At 39.3% G+C, this 19,320-nt stretch overlaps 1 protein-coding gene across 2 annotated transcripts in view; it reads left to right on the plus strand.

Moving 5' to 3' along the window:
- The window catches only part of LOC122811992 (fumarylacetoacetate hydrolase domain-containing protein 2-like), a 256,975-nt gene that overhangs the window by 197,740 nt on the left and 39,915 nt on the right, over positions 1-19,320 (plus strand). For both annotated transcript variants that reach the window (XM_044084200.1, XM_044084201.1), the window contains one exon: positions 2,543-2,630. In XM_044084200.1, coding sequence (XP_043940135.1) covers positions 2,543-2,630 — 88 coding nt within the window. The remainder of the gene's footprint in view (positions 1-2,542; positions 2,631-19,320) is intronic.

A 19,320-nucleotide genomic window follows, 5' to 3' on the forward strand; every position in this document is an offset into this window, starting at 1 on the left:
AGTCATAAAATTTTATTAGAAATAAAATAAGGTCCAGAACAAAAAACAAAAAGGTCCTATAGCAAATGCATATAGGACCAGACCAGAAAGACACTGACAAAATAGAGTACCATCTGTGAAAAAAAAATAATTGCAGCCCCCACCTCTATTAAAGCATCAGGGTAGATATTCAAATTATACATTAAGGACATGCAAGGGTTACAGTTCACTGGCTTTTAAACACACAATTACCTTTTACTTATTTCTGCATTTTTTTATTATCTATCTCAACATCTTTGCTCAGTAATTCTGAAAACAGCCAAAATGAATGGGAGAGACAAAGGCCCAAAAATCAGGGACAATTTTTAAATATTGTTCTAATTGACTTAACAGTTTTGCATCAACATGCATTTTATGAACAATATGACTGGCATTACTGACCCACTGTAATCCACAGTGATTTATCAGAAAATCAAACATTTGACAAGAAACAGGGCAAAAATATGAGAGAAAATAAGGAACATTCTGCAAAATTGGGGACAACTGAGCCAGTAAAGCCAGAATGCACTAGCTGGAAACAGGATATTTTACCTCTTTTTGAGTTCTTTTGAGCTCATCAGTACAAGTATCAGTGAAGATTATAGCAATTCTCTGAAACTTTCAGCTTATGAAAAAGCTGGTGTCCATTACATTAGGTGTGGGTAGAGTCAGTTAGCTGGAACATGTGTATGCCCTTAACTAGTAACTGATAATCTGTCATAATGCCATTGTCAAGGGAAGTTTGTAATTTTTTATATAAAAATATATATGAACTATGTATAATGCCCAGAAACAAAATATTGTTTTATAAGAAGGGTTTCATCCATCAGAAATTCCAGTAGTCCTGGAGCAACAGTAATACTAACTCTGACAATGGGCCCGGCTAAACTATCTGGTTATCGTTTGCCAGATCTTGCTAGCTCCTTCCTGAGGCCAAGTTTATGTCCCTGAGAATGACAGGTTAACTTAGCTGATTATTCAGGAATACATTTATTACATGGCAACAATCTGAATCAAAGGACTGCTTTCTTGGATAGTGTTATAACAAGATTATATTGACTAAAATGTAAACACAAGAATTTTGAAAATGATCACTTGTTCCTAGTGACTCATGAAAGCTTCAAGGCTGAATTACATACAATTCCACTTTTTGACTGTGATTAAGGTATTAAGTCTGCAGGTGCTGGCTGCTGTTACTTCATCTCTACAGAATGTACTACAAAATAAATCAGCTTTCTGCTGCGCATGCAAGCTCCCAGAATATTATGTCCCTGAGTATCTAAACCACAACGTATTCAACCTTGAGATTCTCTCTGTAGTACATGTAAGCTATTGAAATTAAAAGGGTGTGGCTGCATCAAATGTAAGTTTCTATGTTGGTTTCATGGTGTAAAGGAACAGAGCCCTGACCACAACCAGATGGCCAAGGTTCATGTAGCAGTATGATTGGTTGATATTGATTATCTATCCATAGAGAGAAAGTTATAGGCTACTATCATAAGAGCTCCACCTCTGAGAAGGCAAAGTAGAATGGCCCTGCAAATTGGGACTCGGGAAGCAGATGACACCCCAAGTAGTGTGTGGAAGTTCACACACACTGGATCCAGCACAGTATAAATTGTACCTCTATTTATGGCCAACAGAGAGAGGTTTTAAGAGTGTATAAAATATCTCCTAACTACTGATGGTAAACTGACACATTACCTAGTCCTTACATCCCTTTGCAAGTGTCCTACAATGTTAGGAATCAGGAGAAAGAAATGGGCTATTAGGAGTTGGGCTTGATGGTCATGGGGAGAAGGGAGCCAAAAAGAATGCTAAAAAGGTAAGTTTCTGTAAATGTTATGTCCTTGTTACTAATAACAGAATTTGCTATACATGGGGGGGGGGGTTCTTTTTTTTTTTTGAGCCCCAGCTTGCAGACCTTTGGAGGAGGCTCTCCACCTCCCGCCTTCATTACTGACTTATATGTTCCCCACTTAGCTGATATAAGGTATTCCTGAAATAACCCCTCCTCCTCTCCAGGGTCAATAACCAGTTCAGTGATAGGGCTTTGACTTAGGCAACTATGGGGAGGGGCAGCACTCAGTAGTCATCTTGAACATATTACAAGCCTATGCCTACTTGTTAACAGGCTACATGCTCACTGGTGTGTTACAGTTGAATGATACCAAAGCATTTATCCTACACTTTGCATATGTTAGCAACATCAAAAGCTCATGTCCTTTAGGACTTTAAGCATTCTGGGTGTCACTTTTCAGATTCCACCAGAATAATCACATCAGCTTCTATTTCCCCTCACCTCCCCCCATCTTCTATCTTTAGAGAAGAGAGATGATCCACAGCTACTCGGCAGACCTTCAAGTAGCAAGGAGTGCAAGAAAAGCTGTAATACAGAATGGGAGTATGTGAACATTATGCCTGTGTGCATCACTGGAATTGCATTGTCGTTCACTTTTCTTGCAGAAAAGAACAATAGAATCAAGAAAAACTGCTTACCAAGACATGCTTTTCTGCTTTACAGATTTGTTACTCTGTATCCAGGGGACATTTTCCTGACAGGAACACCACCAGGAGTCGGACTCTTTAAAACGCCTCCTACATTTTTAAAGGTAGGTTGTCATGTACAAAATACTCAGTTTATTTTAAAATTCATCTTCTTTAATCAGTCATTTTAGATGAAGAATAAACAACAGACATGTTGAGTATTCACTGTATACATGATCTTTGATTAGGTCCTTTGTGGTGATGTGGTTGAGTTGTTCCTTGATAGCTCTTTCACGATCTACTTCTTTCCTTAAGTTTGAATTCATCTGCCTGTATAGCAGTCAATGATTCATACAACTACTGTATAAGGAGGCATGCTCACCCATTAATTATACAATGATCCCCCATTAATATTCCAAAACGTACACGCTAATTGGCCAGCGTGCCCGTTGTTAATCCCACAATATACCAACGGAAAAAGGTCCAGTCATCCAGACTTTGTTCCATTGGTATAAAGTGTCCAAAACCTTTTTTTTTTTTTAATAAAGAAAGAAAAAGAAAAAAAATGGAGCAATGGAGACTTTCTTTTCTCCATTGCTTCTGTTTCAAAGCATTGATGTACTGGGTATGCTAGGCAATGCAAGTCCCATACACATGCGCAGTACATCAACACAAGGAAGCAGTATACCACCACCGGTGGAAGAACTGTAATGCACCATTATACAAAGACATTATTTAAGAAAAGTAAGTATTTTTTTTCTTAAATAATGTCATTGAATAATAGCAATAACCGACTCCGGTTCACCCTCATGATTAAACCATGCCAACCGTGGGTAAATCTTCAATATACCACACCACATCATCGGTTATTGCTTAAATATTATCTCTGTAAGCAGGAAGCATTAAGTATATAAAACTATAAACTTTTATAAGTCTGCACTGGTGGTACAAAGGAATAAAGCCCCTACCTGAGTCTGATTAGCAGTTTGGGTGCTTGGCACCACAGGCAGAGAGGGGGTGTGCTTATCTAGGGGGACGTATGCAGGGTAGACATCTTACAGTAGCCTGGTGGTGGCTGAAGTTCATAGCAAGACAGATCACCAGGCTGAGTGCATGAGAGGGCAAGGACATGGGCTGCTTCAAGAGTTTGGGGCAGGTGCGCCCTCTAGCTGTTCCTCATTGTCTGTCCAGCTGTGCAACAGATGTTAGTATGCTGGCTGGGGTGATGGGGCCAAGGACTGCTGACTGGCTACTGTGTACATTATGGCTGCCAATGCTGTTTCTTGAGCTTCTTTCTGTGATCCCTCATTCACGTTGCATTAGAAATACTCACAGTAAGGTAAAATCCCCAATATTTTAGGGAGCCTACCGAGTGCTAAGGTCATGAGTACAGCCTGCCATACAGGAGTAATGAAGGGAACCCAGGGTTGTGAAAGCATGGCAATCAGAACAGTCAAAAGGCCAAGCAGGACCAAGGGAGGAGGTATTATAAACTTGCAATATTCACAGAGTATTTCCTTGCTAAGAAAATTATAAATTTCTCCATTAACAGAGTGATGGAGAAAGGGGAAAAAGGACACACCAAGACAGTCATCTTAAAGATTTGTTAATATGCTGAAACTCATATTTGTAATCTTACTCAGAAGGGTCATATATGATGGGTGTGCTAACTGGTAAATTCTGCATAGTACCCAGTTTTCTGACGCAAACAGTAGAGATCAGCTATAAAGACTTACAGTGGATATAAAAAGTTTACACACCCCTGTTAAAATGTCAGGTTTTTGTGTTATAAAAAAATGAGACCACAATAAATCATTTCAAAACTGTTCCCACCTTTAATGTGACCTATAACCTATACAATTCAATTGAAAAACAAACAAATCTGTTAGGGGAAAAATATAAAAAATAAACATACAATACGCTCGTTGCATAAGTGTGCACACCCTTAAACTAATACTTTGTTGAAGCACCTTTTGATTTACTTACAGCATTCAGGCTTATTGGGTACACACCTCCCATAAATTAAAGAGACTCTAATTAAACCCAAATGAAGTTCAGCTGTCTTAGTAGGATTTTCCTGACATTTACTCAGTTGCCTGCTACAGCAAAAGTCATGGTTCACAGAGAGCTTACAAAGAATCAAAGGGATCTCATTCTTGAAAGGTATCAGTCAGGAGAAGGGTACAAAAACATTTCCACACCATTGGATATACCATGGAACACAGTGAAGACAGTCATCAAAAAGTGGAGAAAATATGGGACAACAGTGACGTTGCAAAGAGCTGGATGTCCCTCCAAAAGTGATGAAAAGATGAAAACTGGTCAGTGAGGCTGCCAAGAGACCTACAGCAACACTGAAGGTGCTGCAGGAATTTCTGGTAAGTACTGGTTGTGTACTTCATGTGACAACAATCTCCCGTATTCTCCATGTGTCTGGGCTATGGGGTAGGTTGCAAGATGGAAGCCTTTTCTTACACAGAAAAACATCCAGGCCCAGCCAAAATTTGCAAAACAATACATCAGGTCTCCCAAAAGCGTGTGGGAAAATGTGTTAGGGTCTGATGAGACCAAGGCTGAACTTTTTGGCCACAATTCCAAAAGGTACATTTGGCGCAAAAACAACACTTCGCATCACCAAAAGAACACCATCCCCATGGTGAAACATGGTGGTGGAAGCATTGGGGTTACTTTTCTTCAGCTGGAACTGGGGCTTTAGTCAAGGTGGAGGGAATTATGAATAGTTCCAAATACCAGTCACTTTGGCCCAAAACCTTCAGGCTTCTGCTAGAAAGCTGAAGATGAAGAGACATTTCACTTTTCAACACAACAATGACCCCAAGCATACATCCAAATCAACAAAGGAATGGCTTCACCAGAAGAAAATTAAAATTTTGGAATGGCCCAGACCTAAATCCAATAGAAAATCTGTGGTTTGACCTGAAGAGGGCACTGCACAAGACATGCCCTCACAATCTGACAAATTTGGAGCACGTTTGCAAGGAAGATTGGGCAAATATTGAAAAGTCAAGATGTGCCATGCTGATAGACTCCTACCCAAGAAGACTGAATGCTGTAATTAAATCAAATGGTCCTTCAACAAAGTATTAGTTTAAGGGTGTGCACACTTATGCAACCAGCTTTTTGTATGCTTTTTATTTTTTTATATTTTTTCCCCTAACGGATTTGGTTTTCAATTGAATTGTACAGGTTATAGGTCACATTAAAGGTGGGAAGAGTTTTTAAATGATTTATTGTGGTCTCATTTTTTCATATCACAAAAACCTGGCATTTTAACAGGGGTGTGTAAACTTTTTATATCCACTGTATTAAACAAAGAATGGATACCACACTACAGTATCACAGCAGTGAAAACAACTTGGGAGAAATGACCTATTTTAGAAGCACTAAAATCAAAATGGATCTGTGGCACAAGGCCAAGGCTACTGAGGAATAAACTCAGTAAACAAAAAGGGCAAGAGGTGGAAAAGACAGAGCTTGCTTAAAAAAAGATTAGATAGCCAGTATATCAAGAATGCTCCAGCCCTGCAAAAAAAGTAAGAACACCAGGAAATCCCCACCTTGCCCTATCACATTCATGACTTTGGGCTGGGCACTCACATGGTGCCAGTAGAATACAAAAGATGGTAGGTATGGGAAGAATGACCTGAAACCTATACAACATAGGAAGTTCACCAGAAGAAGGAAGGGAGGAAACTAGCAGTCCAGCTAAAAAAGGCCAAGGTCCTGACATCCTTCACAGCTGGATGCACTGAAGTGGACAGTTTGTGGAGCATTCCAATCTAGGTATACTAAAAGAAGAGGATGTGACTTACCACTTCTTCCTCTTACAAACGGTGGAATATAATGGAGAAAGCAGAAGACTGTTCTTTTCAACAAGCAACTGTGAGGGCTAACCAAGCTGTCAGGATATCAGATGATGACAGTCAACCCAATCAAGGGTTGTCGTACTCCCTACCCAAACCAGGATGATCTTGTAATAAAGTGAAGTCCCAGCAGGACCTGAAACCAAAGCCTAAAGGGTAACTAGACACCTACAATGAAGTCAGTGCTCAAGGAGGGAATCTGTGCTAAAGCTCTATATGTCTTTGGTCATATGTTCTCCTCTCAGACATGAAATACAGTCTGGAAAAAATACTCTGATTCAAAAAACATTACCAGGTTTCAATAGCTTGCTTACAACAGGAATAAAATTTGGTACCATCTTCCTTGCTGAAGTACTTGATCACTGTCTGGCCTAATAATGAAAGTTTCTGATATGATCCTTCAGTGCTTTAAAAGCAAGAAAATGGCTTCACTTCCAGGGTATTACCATGGGGAGTACTTTCCAAAACCTTCCCTGCTCACTGAACTATGGCTTCTCCTTGGTAGATACCCCAATTGTAGACAAGGGAACCAAAACAGACTGTCGTACACTGACAGGATGAAACCAACTACACCATTCAGACTTGGAAAACAATCATTCCAGCTTTAGAAGTAATGACACGGATCTGAAATCATGAGAATATGTAACTGAAAATGTGGACTTCAATGCCACTCACAGCAAAGTACCCTCAAAGAGAATTACACCAAATGAACCATCAATCTAGCAGTAGTCACTATTCTTATAAGATGATGAAGTATGCAAGCCTCTATACAAAGCTGCATCACAATGAAAAATAAAGATTCTATTTTTTTTGTCTTCTGAAGGGGAAAGAAGAAATACTGTATCAATCCCAGAACCGCACTCAGTGAAAACTCTCCCAGTGCAAAACCAAAGCTGATTTTTGTCCGTCAAGCTCAGAGATTTTAACCACAGTAGACCTTAACCCAATATCACTAAAAATATATCAGAAAAAAGTGGCCACCGACAGCCAATTGTCCTAGACTGGAAGCAGCTAGAGACCCTTCAAGAACAAGATCTCCATTATTAATAAACTACCAATGGTGAAGAAAACTGGAACTGTTGTGCCCTAAGGATAAAAAAGACAGGATCTACATAGGATTCTCTGACACCAACCTGTCAACAAGCATCATTAATGTCCAAAGCTACCAGTGAACAGTCTGAAGGCAAAGGGAACCATTAGGCCTGCAGAGGAATCAGAGACACCATCACATACCTAAGACACCTGAATAACTTGCAGAGGTCTAAAATAAGCTAAAACCACACTGTCCTCCTTGAAACAAAGAATAGAAAACCTTATTCTATGCTTATCTACTAGTATTAGTTCAACCATCCCATTAAGTTGAAGAAAATGCAAAGTTGCCAGTAAGACCTTTAAAAATTTCTGATCATCCAAGAGAAGCTTGGTTGAGGCAGACTTAGAAACTACGGAATGTGCCCAATTGAGACCATCCTCCAAACTGTCCTGGATAATGGAATGTTTCCTCACACTGGGGTGCATCTAGAAACATGACCCATCCATGTTAAGACTGACAAAGCTGCCTGAGACGCCTCTGTCCAAAAAGACATAGCCATGACTTGGAGGGTTAGCCTGTAGAATGTTTATGTTGTTGTCTCTGAGAAGATGTTCACCCTGAAAACTTTAAAATGGTCAGCAGAAAAAAGGGAAGTAAGACAAGTATCTTTGCAGCAAGATGCAACTCTCTCCTACCCTGGACATCCCTGAAGAATTTCAAGAAGTGACCACTAAAAAGAAAATTTCCTATGACAGGGAGACATAGCCAAGCCAAGCTAATCTCTGCAGGCAGATGCTTCCTTTAGCCACCCTAACCACATTAACATGCACCATAGAGTGATTTTGTGAGACCCACACATGAAATCAAGAAAAGACCCCTACAGTGATTCCTTAGTCAAGGAGCTAAGCAATCCAGATATACTGGTTAAGGTCTGACTTATTTAGGTGGTCTCGGAAAGATGCGTTGGACAACTAAGGACAGGGATCCTCAGTGAGATAGAAGAAACGACTGCTGTACAAAATCCAATCAAGAATTCAAATTCTTTTTTCAGGAAGAAAGCAGCAGCCAATGAAGGAACCACACACCATGCTGCCCTGCAGAAATTACAGATCATCCTCCTCATTTAGAAAGAAATGAAATAAAGATCTGCCTAGGTTCTTATAAGAGTGAGCTGCCCTCTTAAGGAAGGCTTGACCAGAATCATAACACTTCCAGGTGAAAACAGCTGTCTTAAATAGACAGATTCAAGGGAAGACAAAACTTTATTCTCCCCAGCCAAGTGACAGGAGTTCTCTTGGAAGAGAAAGGGAAGAATAAGCCAACCCAATTTAGGACATCCTTAATCAGCTGCCAAGTATCCAGAAAGCAGGAGTCATTCTAACAGGAAATAAAGAGGGGTGCATTCAAATGCATTCCAGAAGTGGGGACTACTAGACATGCATATTTTGCATTCCAGGGAGATATTGATGACAGCAGGAATAGCTCTCACTGCTAAATAACCAAACAGCCACCCCTGCTGTGTTGTATGAGTTGAGTCTATCTACTTGTTGCAGAGAGGGTGAGGGATAGACCCTCAGCAGACAGGGAGAGCACAGTGAAGACATAGTCTTCACTAGTCCTAAAATAGATATTAACCTCTGTTTACAAAAGGAGCTCTTCCATGTTTATTTGTCCAACTCCTGCCAGTGATTAAAATGGCCACTTTGCTCAAAAGTCCTGAGTGCACATAAGAACATGTGGAGGCCTACTTGGTTCTCACTAGCAAGATATAATTATCTTTGGGGAGATAAGGAGAGAGAGCCCCCAGAGCTTAGGTTCAGCCAGCTGGACCCACCTCAGGACTTCTGAGGCCCTCTGCTTATGGGAACCAGTCATAGATTCCTGTGTTCGATAGAAGGTCTCAATCCCAGAGGTACTTACCTGGGAAGAGCCAGTCTGATCACACTCGTTTTTACCAAAAGACGAAAAGAAGGAAATCAAACCTTCACTGAAGGAAATCACTACCATCAGGGCACCAACAGCAACCACAACTACAGCTAACTTTGGAATGGATTCAGGTGTGAGCTTAACTGATAATGTTGCTTTCTCTTACCTTACTCCTTTCTGCCTCCTCACCAGCTCCCAGGAAAGAGACCCATACGTGGTCCCTATGCTATGTATTCCCTCATCTGGTCCTGGCACAAGAAGCAGTTTCTGAAGTGGTTTAACTGCAAGAAGATGATTATAGGAACTTGGTAATGAAATTACATTAAGCAAAAGTGAACTTTTCAACAACATGCACTGGGAAATGAAAAGTACAGTGTGAGGGGCTAGAAGAAACTAGGATCACGGGCTGGCATGCCTTCTTACTGCACACAAGAAAGTAAAACATGCTGCGGGGTGGTACATGCCAGAGTTTAAAAGTTCAAGACCATGTAAAAAATGAACAATGAGAGTGCACTCAAGAAAGATAAACTAACAGCAGACCCATCACTGAGGTCCCCTCAAAGTAAGATCAATCACATCCTTTACTTAGTCAGTGATTTGAATGCATTTTTCTGTCAACACTGGTGACAGGGGTATTCTCTTATATTTCCTGACCCCAGAGTATATCCTAAACTGAATAAGTGTCTCTCTTTATAAGCTTCTCTTGTTACTCTAAAAATCAAGACAAAGAAATTGCCATAGGGAGGCTAAGTGCTGTGTGTCTGTGTGTGTTAATAGAAGGAGACTATAAATTTGTCCAGTCTTTATTCTCTCTGCTCAAATGCCACTATTATCCAAAGACTATTGCCTTTACATCATTCAGCCCACTTTCACACAAGTCTGAAGCACTTAAAAGACATGTCTGTCTTACATATTCCAACACCCATAGATTACATTTATCCACAACCCATTTTGAGAAGCATTTGCTCACATTTAAAGTGTCTTCCTTTAATCTCTTTATAATATTATCATCAAATTATTCTTCATTTCCTTTCTAATTACATCTACCAATATCTTCTCAGATGCCTTATACAACTCATACAACTCTCCTTTTTCACTTCTGTTTTAGGGCCTCTCCTTTTATCTGCCCTCTGCTGTAACCCACTGACCCTCCTGTTCCTCAGCATCACAGAATAGCTTAATCTTGATGATGTGCAGATGTTTGTCCTTGGCCTACCCATTCACCTCCCAAGCAGGATTTGTAATGATGTCAATTCAGTTCATGTATACAAGCTTCCCTATGCTCACTGCCCAGTGTAGACAAATTACTCTACTCCTTGTAATGCTACTGTGTATGATTAGAAACCCTGTTCTTTACCAGAGCTTTGACTAGACAGAAGGTACCTATACCCACCTTCTGAAAAAGTTGAACAGCTGCCTAAAAGCTTTCAGTCTCCCTCCTCCTTTGCCAGCTAAAATCCCCCCATATCACTGGCAAACCCGAGATCACAGACATTTGTGACAATTGTGTGTTTGGGGTCCTGCATTTTCAAACTTTAGGTCATTCGTGTTTTTGGATTTTCATTTATGTAATACAGACCCTTTCAAAACAACACCCACATCAACACATACAGCCACATCTCATGGAGCCTCTTATTCTAAGCTGATGAGGCAAGTCACCATACAATCCAACATTCTCATCATTGGAGACTCCATTGTGAGACACACTGATGTCCTGTCCCTCTAGCCAGGCTAAGTAAGGAGAAAGTCATGGTCAGCTGCTTATCAGGGGCTAGGATCTGCCACATTGGGCACGCACTCATGTCACTGGACCACAAGTACCAGTATGATTCGGCCATAGTCCATGTTGGTGTAAATTACGTGAGATGGAACCACCCTAGACTATATGAAGAGAGACATAATGGAGCTCTCACAATATGTGTCCCAGGCTGGGTATGTGCCTAACATTGAACAGCATTTTAACTTCTTCAAGGCTAATGCCACAATATAAACAAAAGATGACTGACTTTTGCAGTTGGCTTAGTTTCTATATTTGATTTGTCAGCATGGAAGGAAATGGTCAACAGATCACGTTGCTTTGCCAGGGATTGTCTGCACCCCTCCCCTCTAAGCTTTTGAATATTGGCTAAAACATTGTCTTCCCCTATAGTGCCTTTTTTAAGCAATGCCAAACTAAAAGTACTTCCAACAAAGCAAATCAAAACCAAGAAAATCTAAAGGTATTACTGCTCAATGCTAGGAGTTTAAATAAAATACTCCAGTCCCTACAGGCTGTCTTAACTCTACAGAATGCTGGTCTCTGTGTGATTAGTAAGACGTGGTTTAAAGCCAAGGAGACCACACTGACAGTGCAAGGTTATAATGCCTTCCACACACCAGCTACAACACAGACAGGGTCTAAAGGTGGAGGTATCTCAATTTACGTCAGAAATAAATACACCTCAAGGCTTGTCAAACAGGACATTACACTTGAGCTGCTCCATGTTCAAATCACCACAGGCAAAATTCAGTAACACTTCCTTGTAATCTATATGTCCCCCTCTATGTCCCAGGAAACGCATAGTAGTTATTTAAACTTATTATAAACACTCACTATCCAACCTAATACCCCATTCATGTGCAACTTTAATTGCCTCACTGTTAACTGGGAATCCTATACGACACTAAATATACAGGCACAGAGATTCCTGGATTTTGTAAACACAAACTCCCTGAACTAGAATCTCAATACACCAACCAGGGGGTGCAACCACACTGGATCTGGTCCTCACTGATATGGGAGAGTGCTGCACACCCCCCAGTGCAATTCCCTGATAATGTCAGACCACAAAATGGTCTAATTTGAAGTAAAAATAAAACCTGGACCCCCAGCTAAACCTGGAATATTCAGGAACTACTCTGAGGCTAACTTCCTGCTGTTAAGTGATAACCTGGCAACATTTTAAGGCCCCATAAACCATGAGAACATTGCTGCCTATGCAGAATTGTTCACATAAACCCTACACAAGCTTAATAGAGGCAGCTGTACCCAGCAGTAAGAAGTACAGAACTAACCTGAAAAACAAGCACAAAATCAATAGGTTGTATAACAGAAGGAAGAAAATCATGGCAGAAATTAAGTGATGCAGCACCCAGCAGGATAAAAGCACTCTCATCAAACTAAACAAACAACTCAGAGGACAGATAAAGTCTACCAAAGCCAAATTTGAGGTAAATTTGGCCTCCCAGTCCAAGGACAACCACAAAGTATTCTGTAGTTATGTCCGCAACCTCAAAGGCAATACACAGTTGTGTGCAGAGCTCATCATAAATGGAGTTACCTATACTGAGCCAGAAGGTATAGCAAACCTACTAGCCAATAAATTCAGCTCCATTACCCCTCTCTCCCCTTCAACCTTCCCTCAAGAAATACCATCAACTATATCTCCCCCTGCAATCACTAGGGAAGAAGGGCCGTACTGTTCTCTATAAGGCCAAGAACACTGCATCTATGGGACCAGACAATATCTCAGGATGCCTTCTTAATAGCATGAAACACAACCTATTAGGCCCTCTGGAATTGCTATTTAACTGTATACTCCAAGCAAGCTTTGTGCCTCATGAATAGAGAACAACATTCATCCGTCTACACAAAGGTGAGCCATCTACAGACCCTGGTAACTACAGACCCACACGTCTCACTAGTCATAGCTGCAAAGCCATGGAAATTATGGAAATGATCAATAATGATATAGTAAATGGACTTTCAAGATGGCTGCATATTGAGTAACAGCTTGTTTCTAGCTCTCCCAGTATGAAAAAAGAAACTCAGCAGAGAAGGCCAGCAGACTTGTGTTTATGGTTAAATTTCAGTAACTGGCTAGTAAATGCACTGCCTGAATGCCTGGAACAAAGAAATACAGAAGACCTGGAAAAATCCAGCTACAAAAAGTGAGGAAGAAACACTGACTGGGGAAGGTTCTGCAGCTGTTCAGCAAAAAGCAATACAACCTTCAGACATGACTTCCAGTAACCTACAGGGAAATATAAGACAACTGCATACAGACCTGTTTAAAATAAACAAAACATTGAGTATATCAATAGAAACAACAAAAAGCTGGAAAAAAATGGAAAAAGCTTTAAGCAGATATTCACTTGAGATGATAAAGCTGCAAAAAGCAGACTGAAATGAAGAAAAGTCTGACTGAATGTGAAACTGCTCAGGAAGAGATGTTCCAAAAAATAATACAATTAGAGGACAGAGCACATAGGGAATACCTGAGATTTTCAGCTATACAAGAGAAGCTGGAAGGAACAGACTGCATTCATTTTATGAAAGCACAAATAAGCAACTGGACTGGTATTCCACAGCAGGAGTTGATAGTTGAAAGGGCACATCATGTGTATGCTCCAAACCTAGCTATAAGAAAGCAACTTAGACCTTTAATAGTAAAGATGCAATCCTACCAGCAAAAGGAGTTGATTCTAAAACAACTCTGGCAGAAGGACAAGATACTAAAAGTGGAAGACAGCAGAGTGCTTGTGGAGAATGATTACTCATTGTACACCAGGCAGAAGAGGAGTAAATTCATTCCACTATTCAGGCAATGTTGAATGCGAATGACCAACTATCTGATAGTGAGCAAACATTATACTTTATAACCACTTTTTCATTTGATGCCCCCTTCATTGTTGACATTATTGTCAACAATTGGAAAATGCTTAGAATAGATCATGCAGTTAGTCATAAGCTAGGGGGAGCACCTAAGTGTGTATATAGGAAAGGAGTTTCCTTTAAACAACTACTGGAGAAAAGTGATAGTACACAAGCATTCACTGGCAGGAATAAAGGTAATTATAGATGTGGTAGATGCAGTGTATGTCACTTAATCAAAGTTACGGGGGCTCGATTTACATTGGCTGGAATAAATGTCAAAGTAGAAGCCCACTTTGATTGTTACTCCATAAATGTGGTTTATATGGCTACATGTACACAATGTCCTGCTTTCTATATAGGAAAGACCTGCAGGGCATTGAGGGATTGTATTATTGAACACCAGTCAGACATAAGACTGGGCAAGAAGACCAATGCATTGTATAGACACATTGACAATAATAGTGGGCATAGATTTATGTTTAGTGTCTTACAACAGATAACGATGGATAAATTAGGTAGGAAATTAGATGTACATTTAGATATAGCTGAGATGAGATGGCAGCTGTTAACCAATGCACAGGAAGCTCCTGGAATCAATGACTGCATTACTATAATGCCTATTTTAAAGTTAAAAAGTATATTGGGGTAATATTACACCTGTTTTTTATTTTGTTTTTTATTTTGTTTTTTGTCTTATATTTTATTTTATTCAATTGTCCAGTGGTAATAAAATGGTGTTTGTATTTACATCCCACTGGAACTTGGATATAATGGTGTTTGTAACATTGTGTGTAACAGTATTTGGTTACGTTCCTTCTGCTGTATGCTGTCTTTTTAAATTTCAATTTCTACTGAGGGGTGTTAACCTTTTTTAATGGACTGGTGATGATGTCATTTTTAAGGCATATATAAGGAATTTCATTATATTTACTAAGTGTTCTGATGAAGTCGGATTAAAGACGAAACCTAGGTAAACTCGTGTGGCTTTGTGTTGTTCTGGTTGCTTCTTGGAGCTCAAATACTGGTTCATATTTGTTAAAGAAAATAAGGGACTCAGAAATTCAATGATATAATTGGTATGGTAGTCAAAAAAAGCTGGCTCTATTTACAGAGGATGACATTTTATACATGACAAAACAAGAAAGGGATATTACACTGTTATGGAATATTTTAAGATAGTTTCAAATTTTCTTGGGATACAAAATTAATAAAGCTAAAACAAAGACAATAGTGGTAAATTATATACCCACACACAGTAAGACGCTGTCCGGTTTGATTCTCAGCTAGAGCGTCTTCTGCGTGGAGATATGCTTGAATGGGCGTACCTTCGTTGAAGGTTGTGCATCAGGACTGGCAACTCGGCACGTAAAAATCAACTGCCAAACATTAGCGGACCGGAGTTCCGCTGTGGCGACCCCTAACTGGGAAAAGCTGAAAGACACAACAACAACAACACACAAATTGGTCCACAATATCCATATTTATGGGCATACCTCTCAACCTGGAAACTTCAAAAATCTGGACAAGGCCCATGAAAAATAGGTACAAATCTGTATGCTGATTGACATAAAATGTGCATACATAATTAGGTAACCCCACCCGCTCCAATGGAATTGTGGGATACCAACCTTCAAATGCAAACTGAAGAACAGACAACCAAAATATGGCACCAGAGTCCCCCTGTAGCCATTCCATTGCCCCATTACATGGCTATTTTGCCCCATTTACCATAAACACTAGTGTACATACTGATTAACTTCTACAGTGATTATTTGGATTTTATTTTTACATTTTATAGCACAATGCACAAACACTAATAGACATCTGCTAACAAAGCAACACTGTCTCACAATGAAAATAGACTTAGCATTACAACTTCTATGCCCTTGAAACTCACATTCATTGAAACAGCATTGAAACCCACACCACATCCAAAGAAAATGCATCTGGCCAGTGGTGGATAAAAATTACCTTTGGGCTGTTTTCAAATCATAGGCTCCTTGCACACAAAACAAGAAACATACATGTGTTCTTTGATACACCTTCCTGACTTTATTAAATTGTATTCCTTGTATAATACAGCACACTTGTTAGACTTAGAGCACATTTTAAATTTATTGTTTGAACATTTTTCCAGTAGGTAATGAAACAAAATGCATGAACTAATAATGACAAAACTGCCCAATTTAGAACATTTCTGTCATAAAAGTCTACTTCCACACACACACACATATATATATATATATATATATATATATATATATATATATATATATATATATATATATATATATTATATATAAAAATAGAGTTTCAGTAGTTTAAGCCATGGGAATCTTGCACAGCTTCTTGAACTTATTTTCAATTTCAGTTTTTTGCTTGACTTACTCTGATTTGTGTTATCAAACCAGCTCAACAGCTATAAATGCACAACAAAATAAACTAGGCAAACTGCATGTTTTAATACTTCCAATTTTTAGTCCAAGTACTGACAAAACCGCTCCTACATTCATCCTGAAGCATCAAAACTATCATTGTAATCCAGGTGCTGTTAACTGGTCACTCTTGTTTCTCCACTGTCTGAAGTGGGAAAATATGGTTTATCTTGAATGCTGGAAAATGTACTGTACTTGTTTAAAAATATTTTTTTATAATGCACCACAGAACATAATAATTCTGATCTTCTGTTCCTGAATTTGGGTTAATTATATTTGTTGCTCTTTCCACTGAGACACAAATGCCCTTGTGCGTGACATTTTCTCACTTCTGTAAGTTCTGTTGTATCTGTAGCTACAGCCTTGACTTGTTACACTCACCCCCTTTAAAAGTACAACAACAACACAGTACAGTATCAGCAATGCATTTACATACTGTGGGAGTAGAAACTACAACCTTCTGCATCAAAAGCAAGTATTTAACCTGTTATGCTATTAACAATGCAAGCAGACTCAGCATAAGCAACATTAAACTCCTCTTCCCCTGAAGCTCTCAAGTTCTCAGCTCCTTGTAAAATCCACTCGACACTCAATTGTATGTCTCAACTTTGCAGCACAAGAAATCTGAAAAAAGCCAAAATTTATGGGGGGGGGGGGACAAAAGCCCAGAAACCAGGGACACATTTTAAACATTACTTTTATAATTTTGGAAAGTTGCGAGAATAAAATGTTGTGTTACCGCCATGCATTTTCCTGCCAAGTCTTGAACCCAAGACCTTGTGCACTACATTCAGAGCAACATACCACTATGTCAAATCAGAAGTTTCCTGAAAGATTCGAAGACTGAAACTTAAATGGCTATCATTTAGTGAATTCATTTCTCACTTCTCACCATAGCTGTCAATGTCTTAGCACAAACAACCTGGACAAAGCCAATAATGGGGGAATACAGCCCCAAAAATAGGGACAAATTTCAAATACTGATCTTATAAACCTAGAAATTTGCTAGAATAAAAGGTTTTTGGTTAACATTTATTTTCTACTAGATCCAAGAACATCTCTGTCTCTATTGGGTATACAACAGATACTAGGATGACAATGGACATCATTAGGAGATACTGGGGTTTGCTGACCACTGATCCTGACATTAGGAGGTTAATAGGAGATACACTAAGGTTCTTGTACAAGAATAAAAAGAACCTGAAGAGGATGCTGTGCTATCTGGATGACAATAGGTTAAGAGGGAGTGCGATACCCTGTTTCAAATGTAATTTTTGTAGTTTCATAGACAGCAGTGGTATCTTTGACCATCCTGATAATGGGCATAGGTACAAGTTTAGCCTAAGTGCCAACTGTATGATGTTACATGTTGTTTACTTAGCCTACTGCAGGTGTTGCAAAGCATTCTATGTCATGAAAATGGTAGGACTTTGAGAGATAGGATTAGGGAGCACTTTTACCACATACAATGTGCTTCCATGAACAATGCTTTGTCTAAGCATGTGATTAGTACTAATGCTAGTCACACTTTCAGGTTTATGGTTACTTATATAATTTTTCCCACTGCTTGAGGTGGTGACATCAGGAACTTAATAATAAAACTAAGGGCTGACCAAGGTAGTGGACTTCATGAAAAAGTTTTACTTTGATCTATATTAAAGGGACATAGCCTTAGGAGTTAACCTTGTTTCACTTTACATGTTTATATAGTTTATATTTTTTATTTTCATTTTTGATATGTATTTTGTATATGTTTTGTGTCTATTTTATATAATTGTATGCTCTTTCTCTTTATTTTTATAAGCTTTTTAGCTGTTAACATGTAATTGGCTTAAGGGTATTTGAACTATGTATATATTGCAGTGGCTCATTCTCTCTGTGTCTATGGTCTGATGAAGCAGTACTGAAAATGCTTACTAAGTTTTATTTATTTGGCAATCAAGTTTTATTTGTTTGGTAGTAAATATGTTTCTACTTCAACCAGTTTGTTACTCCATTGGTTTTGTTCTGTGATAAATGTAAGACTGCCTATGTCATATGTGATAATTTAATAGACATTTATTGGAGAAATAAGTAATGCTATGGTAAACCTCCAGACACTGGACCCAACCCAGTTTGATTTCAAGGGCAGATCATGCCTACTCAACCTGGTGGACTTCTTTGAGAAGGTTACCAAAGCAATGGATGAGGGCAGTAAGGCATTTGACACAATACCCCACTCGGGCATTGTTGATAAACTCAAGAGGTTAGGTACAAACCCATATGTCACCCAGTGGACAGTCAACTGGCTCACAGACAGGGCCCAGGAAGTTAGAATAGAGAAGTCTGCCTCTGCAAAGAGGCCAATCACAAGTGGAATCCCTCAGATTGGTCCTTGGATTGCTACTTTTTGGCAATTACTTCTCTAAAGTCAAGGCCAATGTCAGTGGTCCGTGGCGGACAAAATTTGCAGATGATTGCAAATTAGGAGCTGTCATTGAATCCCACACTGACACAAATGTTCTCCAGGAAGGGCTGACATAGATAGACAACTGGTGTCAGAGCCATGGACTAAAATTAAATGCCAAGAAATACATAATAGTAGCCTTTGGGAAGTCATCCACCCCTGGTAACTGTCATACTGAAAACACATCCCTTAGAGTTGACCCAGTAGTTAGGGGCTTAGGAACATACATAGACAGTAATCTAGCCTTTGACCATCATGTGTCTGTAGTAGTGAGGAAATCATTCTATGTTGTGTAACTTATAAACAAAGGTATGGTATCTAGGGATATGGTATCTTAGGTCCAAGGAAATCATTGTTCCACTGTATATGGCATTCATCAGACCTATCATTGAGTACAATGCCCCCTTTGGTATGTATCACACCTTGCATACCCAACATTTGGAATGTCCACAGAG

This window comes from Protopterus annectens, chromosome 9.part0 (assembly GCF_019279795.1).
Source record: "Protopterus annectens isolate FY-2018-M chromosome 9.part0, PAN1.0, whole genome shotgun sequence".
In the NCBI taxonomy this organism is placed as follows: Eukaryota; Metazoa; Chordata; order Ceratodontiformes; family Protopteridae; genus Protopterus; species Protopterus annectens.